This window comes from Grus americana, chromosome 8 (genome assembly GCF_028858705.1).
Source record: "Grus americana isolate bGruAme1 chromosome 8, bGruAme1.mat, whole genome shotgun sequence".
In the NCBI taxonomy this organism is placed as follows: domain Eukaryota; kingdom Metazoa; phylum Chordata; class Aves; order Gruiformes; family Gruidae; genus Grus; species Grus americana.
Genome location: NC_072859.1, coordinates 19,831,708 through 19,843,875, shown reverse-complemented (window position 1 = coordinate 19,843,875; position 12,168 = coordinate 19,831,708). Strand labels below are relative to the sequence as shown.

At 41.7% G+C, this 12,168-nt stretch overlaps 1 protein-coding gene across 1 annotated transcript in view; it reads right to left on the bottom strand.

Moving 5' to 3' along the window:
- The window catches only part of ZNHIT6 (zinc finger HIT-type containing 6), a 42,802-nt gene extending 32,456 nt beyond the window's left edge, over positions 1-10,346 (bottom strand). Inside the window, exons 1-5 of the mRNA XM_054832919.1 lie at positions 10,205-10,346; positions 8,578-8,643; positions 8,381-8,487; positions 8,207-8,292; positions 6,774-6,877 (exon numbers count right to left, since the gene is read on the bottom strand). Coding sequence (XP_054688894.1) covers positions 6,774-6,877; positions 8,207-8,292; positions 8,381-8,487; positions 8,578-8,643; positions 10,205-10,272 — 431 coding nt within the window. The 5' untranslated portion in view covers positions 10,273-10,346. The remainder of the gene's footprint in view (positions 1-6,773; positions 6,878-8,206; positions 8,293-8,380; positions 8,488-8,577; positions 8,644-10,204) is intronic.
- Positions 10,347-12,168: the final 1,822 nt, after the last annotated feature.

Sequence of the window (12,168 nt, the reverse complement as noted above, 5' to 3'; positions counted from 1 at the left end):
TTCCCAGGAAGACTTCAGTAAAAGATGATAATCTTTAGACATAGAAATAGGGTCACCATCATTAGCCGCAGGAAACACCAACGATGGGCACATTTATTAAAATACTTATAAGGATGTTGAGATGAAGTTTTTGTTACATGTTAGCAACTAAAGCGAGGCTTTCTAGCCTTCTTTTTTCATTTAACTCATCATCTTCCACAATTTTTTCAAACAGGTCATGTTCATCTACTCTAAGTGACCAACCCTAATTGTGATATGGACTTTCTTTCTGTCAAATTTTTAAATCAAGACAGCCAAAGCAATGGGAGTACTGCAGATAGTCCTCTCCAAAGTGGAAACAGACAGACTGTGACACAGGTCACAGAAACACGTATGTGGCCTAGAGGGTTGTCTCTAACACAGGCATTTGAAGAGGAAATGTTCCTGAAGTACTTCTAGCTAGCTAGAAATTCAGCAGGATCTGGGAGCACTGCAGCTTTCAAAGTGCATTTCAGCTTCTAGCTAGCTGCTACCTGCTGTTAGGAATACTCTTTATGTGTCTGCAGAAACGGTCACCACAGCGCATTCTGATTTCACATGCAAGACCAGTTCCCTGTGGGCTCACTGAGGCAGACTCACCTCATCACTGCAGCTGTATAATCAGCTTAAGAGTGCTCTTTTCAGACTTTCACCCTCCCTCCCCCTTCCAGGCACAATCTAGTCTATGGAATAGTGCGCAGAAAGAGCTATGAATCAGGGATTCTGAACACTGAAGTTAAAAAGATCATTCCTGATCAAAAAGTTTCCCTTTGGAAAAACAGAAATGTTGATTATTTTTTTCAGCATGCTAATACCAAAACTGCAGTTAATTACTTCATCTCTCTTCAAAATACTCTTGCCTGAAAGTAAATGGCAAGCAGAAAGAGGTAAGAGAGAGTAAGAACAGGGTAGGAGGAGGCAAGGAAAAAAGAAGTTTAGAACTGGAATAGCCTCATACTCTTTGCTGTACAACGAAGTCTTGAAAAACAACCTGCTGGATGCCTGTTACTGAACTGAAGCATCCCTCACCATCACTGATCTCTGCCCAGTTAGAGAAGCTGATGTCAACTGTAGATGTTATCAAAGCTGCTTCACAACAAGTTCTGATTAAAATTAGATATCCTGGCTCCAGATCTGACTGACTTCATTTTCCATTATGGCTCACTGGAGTAGTATTTCCTTCAAATACAACTGATATGTACTATGTTCATTTTCTAAATGAAAATGCTTAATTGAGTAAGTCATCTGCAGTTGAGTAACAGCTCACTGCGTGAAGCGTTCCACGCCGCTCGGCCACCCTGGAACGCCACTCCACGGTTTCTTTGAATGCCAAGGCACTGACTATAAAACTACCAAACAGCAGAGATCTGGATGAGGCACAAGCACATCCTTGATGTCAGCAAAAGCAGCATCATAGCCCATCCCTGCATTGCTTGGCTTCACATCCTATTTTGGCTACTTCAGAAGCATGGAAACTGATCAGAGGGAAAAAAAGAAGCCAAGCACCTCTTCCCCTGTGTGAGATGTAGCTGCAAATGATGTTCAGAACTGCACAGGCTGTTTTGCAATTACTGTTCTTCTAAAGTAAACTATCTCGCTCTCATTTCTGCTAAAACTTCCAAAAATTATTTTCTATAATCAACTCTAGATTTCACAGAACTACATGTAAATGATTTTTTAATTTTTCACAGAAACAACTGGAAGATTTTTATTTCTGATGTTACAAAGACAGCAGCAGTAAATACAAAATGGCTCTTACCTCCAGCTAGCTCGGGACGACTGCAAAAATTCTCACCATCTTTTATAGTTAATGCAGTACCTAGGAAGATGCTCCAAGTACCGTGTGTGTAGGCAGTACAGCTGCTGGGAATTAAAGGACAGATCTACAAAGGATTCTGGGACTTGGACATACCAGTTAAGTACCCTGGCAGACTTTTAGAAGTGTCCAATGTTTACGTAATTCTTAAAACATTTAAGAAATATCTAATAAAGCTTAATTTTCTTACCTAGGTTTCCTCTGAACAATTAATTTTGCCTAGATTGCAGTAGAAGGTTTTATGTACATAAAACCTTTTAAAATGCATGTGTGTATGTATATATGTAAAATAAAATATCTTTTTATATAGATATTATATATATATAAAAAAAATTCCAAATTAATCACATTTTAAGACATCAATTGCGGTTCTGGCTCTGCAGAATTACTTCACTGCCAGCCTGTCAAAGATAGTGATTCACTGATAACTTTGTTTCTATTTAGCAACTAATATTTTTTTAAATGTTTTAAAAGTAGTATACAAGACATTTTACATCAAAGCGCAAATACTGTAGTATTTCCTGTCTATGTTATTTTGAATTGATAAAAGAGATGAAAAGGACATAAAGAAGTTTAATAAAGGACCAGTTATCCTTCAATTTGACAATACCCAGTATTGTCACCTAAAGCACTGAAGTTTAATGGAAATACTGGATGTTCAGTATCTACGCCTTTGGATAATGCTGCCTTTCTCGACTTTCTTAAGCAATGAAGAGTCAGCCCAAGTAAGTGACTAGATTCTCTTGTGGATTAAAGACATAAAAATTTAAAAGACAACAACACACAGAGATGTGATGATTTCATCCTCCCTGCTCCCCCCAAACTCTGTGTTCCTAGCGCCAAATTGACTTTGTTGCACTTCTAACAACAGCACACAACATTTTCTTGAAACTAATTCAACCTAATTCCTGGATTAGATGTATAAACTGTAAAACTGAAACATTTCTACTGAAAGTTCCTATGTTTCCTAGCTACAGTAAACAGCATGACAATCTATGAAGAAACTGAAGCACGCCTCCTTTATAACACATATGGTCTTCTATCAAGGGGCCTCCCAACAGCAGGAGATGGTACTAACCAAATGTGTTGCAATAATCAAACATGCTGGGCTTGAACTGAGAGTTCTGTGTAAATCAGAGACGCTGTCAAGGCTGAGTAACCCAAACTGTAATAATCTTTAAAGAATAAAACTACTGTCTTCTTTAACTTCTGCAAATAAAATTTCCATCAGATTCACTATGAGAATGAAACATTTCAGTTGCTAAAAAAAGAAAAAAAAAATCTCAGGTACAGAACTCAGTACTCGTCTTCACACGGGGATGTTCTGAAAAGCTACTGATTTACTGAAATGCATGAACATCCTGCTCTGATCACTCCGAGTAGCATTCTTTGGCAGGTCCCAGAAAGCAAGCAAAACTATGTACTAAGTAACAACTAAATTCAAGTTTAAGAGCTCCAACAGTATAATACTAGCCCAAAACCCAGATAACTCCTTGGTAAATTCTCAAGATCAGCAACACTTCAAACAATTAATTTTAATTATCCCTACCTAGCTAAGGTTAGAGTTGACATTTTAGGATTTTCAGGTGTACCTCAAAGCACATTCTGTAACACTAATGATCTCTTAACTTATGCTAATCCCAAATCTCCACACTATATTTCTCTGCAAAGAAGAGAGATAATGTAAAAGATGCCTCCTCTTCCCATGTATATAATCTGATCAAATGCTCCCAAGCGGCAGGCATGTCTTCCACCAGGGAGGAGACTTGCAGCCCTCTGGCCCATCTTGGTGGGGAGGAGGGGTAAGAAGGATTTTGTCTGGGAGGTGCTGTGCACGGAGCGGCGAGGAAGCTGGGTGGAGATGACAGCATATACAGCAGGGAGGGTCGGAGCAAGGCAGCACAGAGTGCAGAGCTGAGAGAGCTGCACTGCCCCATTTCAGTGTCTTACCACTGTCATCATCTCCCACCAGGGAACCAGGAGCCATGGAGTTACAAGCTCCCTCCCCTCTTCCAGCTTGCCCTGCTGGCTGGAGCTGCCCAGTTGCTGCCCCAGCCCTGGTCCCATTCTCCACCTCTTTCCCAAAGGCTCCCTATCCCAGCAGGCCACCCCAACTCTACACAGTGTGCATCCAGAAGGGGAACTATCACTTCTATTGCAAAATAAGGGCACCACAGGAAAGGTAGGGTGAAGCAGTACATTAAAAATAATTTGCAAATAAGGCGTCCTAAACCATCTCAAAGTCAGATGTCCCATGAGCTCACAAACTGGACTCGGACTCTACTTTCTAACCACCCTCCATTATCTCGATATTCGGTATTACAAGTTAAGTCTAACCCATGCGTTGCCCAGCACTGGCACGCATGCTTTCACAACACCAAATTTAGCAAACAAACTAATGGAAACCAGGAAACGAAGAGTCTGGTTAACACATTCAAACAACCACTGATCTGTCCTCCAGAGCTGGCAGGGGCAGGGAATGACACAAGAATACATCTTGTACTTCCTAGTTTTGGATTACTCTCCTGCCTTGTACAGCTTAACACCTTGGCTTGCATGGGGAGAGCAGAGAGGACATCAGAGAAGACTATTCTCAGCTTTCCCCACACATATGTTGAGCAGCTTCCAAACTCCGCCCTCTGGAGCAACCCCTCTACAAATCTCAACTGACAAACAGCATGAGAAGAGGTTCGGACCTACAGAAGAGTACACCAGACCCTGACCACTGTCAGGTGTTAAGCTCATATAACGCAACTATTGGCACACCTTTACCCCATTTGAAGCTAATATTCAACAAAGTGTTACAGGTGTCATGAAGTCACAAGGGATAGGTGTTAAATGGCTGATACTGGTTTGATCGAACCTGAAGTGTGATTGCTCAGGAACCCGCGTAAGGAGAGTAAGCAAAATATACCAATTAATACCAAACCAAACAAAAAAACCCCAAAACAAAGATTAATTTTTAATCTGCATCACTGAATTCAAACAGCTCATTGCTGCATGATACTATACACCCTTGAACAGCATTTACAGGAAAGAGGTAGTTACTTCCTATCCTCTTAAGAACAGAGAATGTTATGTTCTTTCTGATGGGACGTGAAAGTCCCAGAAAAGCTAGTGTTCCGAAACAACAAAAATATACCCTAGGACTTCATGACTGACAAAACCCAGTAAGGCAGTCTCCCAGACAGCCTGTGAAATATTTCCATGCCTATTTGCCAATAAGTCACCTTCCTTACCCCACCCTCTTAGTTTTTGTATCTGCTTCTGTCAAATAACATAAAGCACATGGTATGTGTGAAAGTGTAATCTGCTCAAAGCCTAATTTGTTCCCAACGCAGCAAGCTACACTTCTGTATGTACCCAAAAAGGCTTTCTAGAGAAAAAGAACTGAAAGACACAGTACCTGAAGGCAAATTTCTGTCAGCACAGCATTGTACCACACCTGGGATCTTCCCAATAGTGTCAAACCTCCCTGTACCTGTGCCTTTCCTGTTCTGCTGTCCTCTTAGCTACTGATCCTAGCATCCCTGGGCTTTTTGCACTTGCTCTGGCTCTTAAAGACTGCTCCTTACCCTGGGCTCCTTAAGAGTGTCTATGTTGCTTTATCCATGACACTAAGGAAATTCCCTGGGAAAGTTAAACTCAGCTCTAAGCCTGAGATACTTCAACAGCACGAGACTAGCACAAGATATGTGTAAAAGGTAGAGCATGGTGCCAAGGAAGAGAAAGTCGGTGCAGAGGCAGACAGCCTCTGCTCACATGACTAACATCTGCAAGCTTCGGGGCTACTACCTGGTCTGTTCCGAGGGGAGAGCCTCAGTCATGTATAATTTGGGGTAGAAAGAGGAGAAAATGCCTCAAATTTCCTGTCTTTCCATTGGTCCACCCTGGGTTGTCTCTAGCAGAACTAATATGTAACTTTAAAACTTTTTATGCCTTATGTTCTGCTAAATTAAGATACCTGCAAAACGAGCCAGCTACGCTTTTGCCCAGAAGAGACGAGACCCAGGCGACAGGCTGGGCAGCTTTTCAGGCTGGGTATTCCTCTGCCAGAGAGAGACACCTGGCGGGTGGTCAGGGCCCAGCCGCATGCACGCCTCACATCATCGCTTCTGCAATCCCAGCATCCCGGGAAAAATGCATCCTGAAAGCTGAACTCCCCACCAGACCTAACACCATGAAGAAAACAAGCAGGAGCCATAGGGGTAGATGGCACAGCCGATTCCTGTGAGAAGCTCAGAAGGCATTTATATTTGCTCCCAGTAGATCATCAAGCCAAACTCTAGACTTGTTTCCTGCCATAATGAAATACTTTTTTATTTTTACTGTGAAAATACTTTAAAATACAGACTCTAGATATCAGGGAAAACCCAGAGAGTGCATAAAGGGAAGAATATTTAAAGTTGTCTTAGCCTTTTTCCTAAATTCCTATCTGTCTGCACTTGTCTCTCTAAGGCGTGCCATATCAAGCATCCACATCTTCCAGCATAGCAACCCCTAACATGGCATGCAACAGTGAGAACTGTACGGGAAGCTCCTCTTCAGACTGAAAGTCAACCTTTACAGAGAGATGGATTTTTGCAATCATTCTATATCAATCATAGAATCATAAGCCTTAAAAGAAGTGTTTTCTTGTTCCAGCAACAAAACTCAATATTAATTAGAAGATGGAAAACACAACAGCGCTGAATCTTCCTCCTGTTACTCAATGTTGGTATTTTTCAAAATAAAGCATGAATTGCATAAGCTGTTAAAGTGAGCTCGAAAAGCCTAAAAATTGAAAACCTGCAGCACGAAATCTAGATAGTTTTGGTAAAAAAAAAAAATCATGCATCTAACATTTTAAAAGAAAACATATCAGTATGAATTTAGATTCTCATCATTACGCATTCAGTGAAAACAAAATATTGGTGACTGTAACCAAGTGAAGACTCACATGCAATTGAAGGTGGTTGTATTTTCTCTTCTTTTTGTAAATCCAACGGGCAGCGTTCTCAAGTCAATATTACACTTTCGAGCTTTGTTTCTCAAGCAGTATAACTAGCAACAAATAAAAACATTTTTTTTTTCAAAATCTCAAGAATATATTCAAAACCTGAAAGTTAAGCAATAAAAGAGTAATGCCGACAGGAATTGTAGGAAAATTGTAGAAAAGGCCACATTTAACGAAGCACTTTCTTTGACTTTTTAAAAACACTTCATGAATGAAAAGGTTAATACAGGAAGCCTAGAAACTATCTGAAATATTTTCAGGTAAAATTTGTCCACAGTTAAAAACCAACAAGCCAATGACCTCTTCATGGTAAAAGTTCTTTAACATACTGTGAAAGCACAGCTAGCCACTGTGGGTGCAAAGCTACCCAGGGAGCTGGTTTTTGGGCTGCAACCCCGCTAGCAAAAGGGACGCAGGAGCGCCATCTCAGCCACTCTGACAAATTCCGATTTGAAGGTAGCACTGAGGATGTCATCCCATAAACGTGCCTAGTACCACACCCTAAAAACTGCTACCTATGTAGCATCTCACTGCTTCAGCACATTTTCAAGACATGATGGTGATAAGTATGCACACACACAGAGTATGACTTCAGCCTGAGAGAAAGCTGGAGTCTTCTACATTTACTTTGTCATCAACATGAGTTCTCCCCAACTGAGTTTAGTGCTATGTTTAAAGATACCTTCACAAGAGAGGAAAACAACATGGCCCTGATACCCTTCTGTGACATATCAATGAGTAAAAGTATTTTGGAGTAGATTTTGTTTTTCTGGTTTCTTTTTTCTCTTTCCTTCTTGGTCTTCGCAGTTGATCATCATAGGACTTTCAGGAAATGCCATACATTTCTGTGATCTCATTAATGTTTTACTGGAATTAGAGGAGTTTCAACAAAAATTCCCTCTCATCCTTTGAAGGCTGGCTTTTACTTCATTGTTGCTTAGATTTATTCTTTGCAGAAGTCTAGTTGCCTTTATTTGGTATGTGGGGAAGCACGTAATAATTTTTAGGCAATTAATAAATCCACTGTTTACCTGGGAATGGTGTACTTAAAAATTTAAAAAAGTTGTGGAGGTGGAAGGAGACATTCAGGTTTTCTTAACATACATCTATCATCAAACAGCAAGAGTGGTCATGCATCAATCTTAACAATGTACACTCTTAGCAATCTGTTCTTTTAAGCAATTGGACGTAGCTATCAATACTACTATTACATAAACCTAAAGCTTTCTTTTGATTTCTGGCTCTAAAATTCAGGGTCATTCATACGTTTGTAAGAGAGGTATCAGCTCTGAAATCTGCATTGGGACTGCCTCAGCGAGAATTCAAAGGTAGTCGACCCTATCTCCACCAGACCAAGCTGCTAATTTAAAACTTACAAGTTTTTTTGTTGTTGGACTATGCATAGTAGGATGTCGAGCAGCAGCATCAGCTGTCCTTCCTACATCTTCCAGGAAACGATAATCTGAAGGTAAAAAAAAGAGAACAAGGGAAAATGTAGTGCTAACCTAGTAAAACCAACAAATTTTAAGAAGCACAGGGAATACTCTTACCACTCAAAAGGTTCAAGTCAGTAAAATCATTTACAGAGATAAATGCTGTTTTATCCCTGACTCCATTACAGCTCAGTGCAAGCTTATGCTTCTTTACACACAACAGACTGAAATGACAAAAAGAAAAACATTAACATGTCACATTCAGCACATAAGCGGGGAAAAAAAAACCAAAACATTTTAATTCAGATAGATACCTGCACGAATATTTCATGCATCGTGGACATCTGTACTTAGCTTCCTCTTGGCTACATGTTTCACACCTGAAATAGGTAAAAAGTATCTCTCAATAAACTGGCATTTCTGTGCCTGACTGGCCTAGGAAAATGCCTGCTCAACAACCAGGCACTGTGGAATCAATCAGCATTTTTAGGAAAAGTTATCTGAACCTTGAAAGAAGAAAGAGAAAATACGAATACCCTGGATTAGATAAGGTGGCAGACAAAACATATAATGCAAGCTACAGGGAACATCTCCAAACACATGCAGGGCTCTTACCTATATTGAAACACAGCGCAGATGCTTGAAAGAAAGAAAAAACTCCATGCAGAGTTGGAAGAATAGTAAGGCTCTACAAGTTTATGCTTTGTGGCCTGGTTGTATCGGTGCTTTTCTGCATTTACATCAACTATAACCTGCATTGTGCCATGCTGGCTTATAATGCTCCCAGTTTTAGGCAGATGGGAAATAAACATCGAGGATTCACACTAAAACCTGAACACTGCGTCCCATTTTTTCAATGAAACACAAAAACATGGCAATATCATCAGCAAAACTTCTTCTGGCTGTTAGCAGTGCAAATCATAGTCAGCTTTATATGTAAGCTTTATAAATATAGCTAACAAATGTTATCTGATTAAAAAAACCCCACCCTTCTGCTTTTTAACTAGGCTATGAGAACAGATGTTTTTCCTATTCTTAGGAAAAAGTTCTTGATCTATTAACTGAAACGATCATCACTTTTCATTTATTTTGACTCAGAAAAACAGGGAAGGGAAACCACCCTCCCCCCACATCAGTAAAAGTTTTCAAGAATGGCACAAACCCACCACTTTCCACTACTAGAGGAAAAACCTAAGCCTCAGAATATTTTTCTTGCTCTCCCCACCATGCGCTCGTTGCTAGCTGGCAGCAGAGGTGCGAGGACCAGCTCAGCAGTACCATCTCCTGACGAGAAGGTGGATCTGTACACTGGCAGCATGAAGTATTATAAAACCAGAAAAACAGTGTTTCATACACTGCAAAACAGAAACAGTAATTACTCTGACAAGGATTCCTTTTTTTTTTTTTTTTTTAAATATCTCCACAGTGCCCAATACACGTTAGCAGTTCTGCTGCAATGCTAGAGAGAAAACTGCCACCCACCACCTGCGTGCAGACCCCAACAACAGGCAAAAGCAGAGGCTGCCACCTCGGACAAAACTCACCCCGCGCCCCCCTACTCATACGAAAACGAAACTGCCCCGTACCGAAGGGGTAAGGCCCATCGCAGAGAAGGCGACTCCTCTCCAAACGTACAGAGGAGAAACGAGAAGGCGCGGGGGCTGCAGGGCAGAACACGGCGATGCCGGGCACCCGCGTTCCCTGGGCCCCGGCGCCCCCCGGGCGGCGAGGGAACAGGCCCGGCCCGCAGCAGGCCCTGCGGAGCCCCCACGGCAGGCCCGCGGCGCTGCATGAGGAGCGGCCGGCGCAGCCTTTCCCTTCGGCGGCCCCGAGTTTTCGCAGAGCCCGAGAGATGCGCTCCCGAAGCCCAGCCGGCCGCCAGACTCGGCGGCCACGGACCTCTGCAGAGGACCCGAGGGCGCTCCCGCACCCTGCCCCTACCTCTGCAGGGACATCTTCCTGCCGGCCGACGACCGCCGCGGGCTCTCAGGGCCTTCCTGCTCCGCCATGGCTGCGCGGCGCCGCCTCCCCACGCGGTGCCCGACGGGGCCGGGCCCGGCCGCAAACCTTTCCTGGGCGGCGGCGCCGCCTGGCGGCCCTCGGAGGGCGGTGTCCGCACCCTGCCGCGCCGCGGGCCGGCGCAGCCAGAGCCGGGCCTTGCCCCGGGGAGGAGAGAAGGGCCTCACTGCCACCCGCCTGCGGCTGCAGCGCCGAGAGCAGCCTCTAGCCTTCGGGCTTTATCCCTCCTGCTCGGGGCTGTTTGAAAGCCCCGCTTCCTAGGTGCTTTTTTGTGGATTTTTAACCATGAAAAATAACACTAAACGGAAAAGGGATAAAACGATTCTGACAAAGACTCTTGTCATCTAGATCAGAGCTTGCTCTAAAATTAAGGGTAAGAAAGCAGGTGACCACCTCAGAAACCATAAAAAGAAAGAAAAAAAGAAGGGCAGACTACAGGCACTTGTTAACATTGTGGAACAAAATTGTACGAGATCTACCACGAAGGGCTGCAGGAGCTCTGGTAAAGATGAATACAAGAGACACTCCAAATCACATATGCACTGTATACAAGTAACTGTCAAACGGGATCCTTTCAGCCCAATGTTTATGGCAACCTCCAACTCGAGCGATGCGGTGCGTTACTACCTGTCAGTGTTCTGCTGCGCAAGTCCATTCTGCTGTCGGCATGGGATGGGCATTTTTGCCTCAATTACAGAAATGCACATATTTACGTCTGAGCAGCCTTATCATACGTCAAGCTATTTGTTTTTAAAATAATTTCTGAAACATGCTAATATAAAACATAAATATAGGCTATAAAGAATTTCTAAAAATAGGGCAATAAGACTAATAGAAATATACATGAAGCACAACATTTTATAAAAGATGACATTCTTACAAAAAAAACTATAATCCATTTGTCACATCATCAGCTCCACAGCCAAACTAAAAGCAAACGTCAAGTGATGGTGTTAAGAGTGTATTGATGTTGAAAATGCAAAAAGTGAGACATTTTCTCTAACCTTTATCATCACTTTGTAATCTTGCTTTGTCTTTAGTTTTATCAGATTTTTTCAAAGGGAACAAGAACTGATGCTTCGATATAAAAACGTAAAATGGGATGTACATGTACGTGACCTCATAAAAATAAACACTGTCCCTTGGTAAAAGAAGCATTGCCACCTAACAAGTACCCTTCTAGAAGATTTACATCATTACCAAGAATTAACTGTACAATACGAAACAGAACAGTAAAAGACAAACAGATAGCTTGGAAGCTTATTTTATTATACTTTGGTAACTGTGGTTTCCTGTGGATCGAGACAGTCAAGTTGTTTGAACACTCCCCTGCTCCCCAGGATAGTCTGGTATCACCTTGCCATGTGCTACTGAGCAGACTTTGGATTGATAATAGAGACATATCGCTATACAGAGTGCTTTCCTAATGGTAATTTTTTTTTTAATTAAAAAAAAAAAAAAGATGGTTCAACATTTTAGGCTTAATTTAAAAAAAAAACCACAAAATGATCTAATAACATTGCAAAAATGGAATTTCTAGGCTGATGAAATGGTGATTATAATTTAACAGCAGCCATACAGAAGACATGCTGTAGTAGATTTTTTTCACAAGTTACAAAATATATACACAATATATCATCTTAAGATGCCTTTGGCATGAGAAATGCTAACTGAAATACAGAATCTAAAACTCACAACTACTGCAGGTAGCTCTTCTACAACAATTTTTACAATGGCTGTAAAGCTCCTGTTCTGACTATATGCATCATATACAATGTGCTGTCTCATATACCATTTCCACAACAGTACACAAAAATATTTTAAACAAGAAACCCACATAAATAATGTTTTCATTGTAGTGAAGTATATGACCAACGATTTAAAAT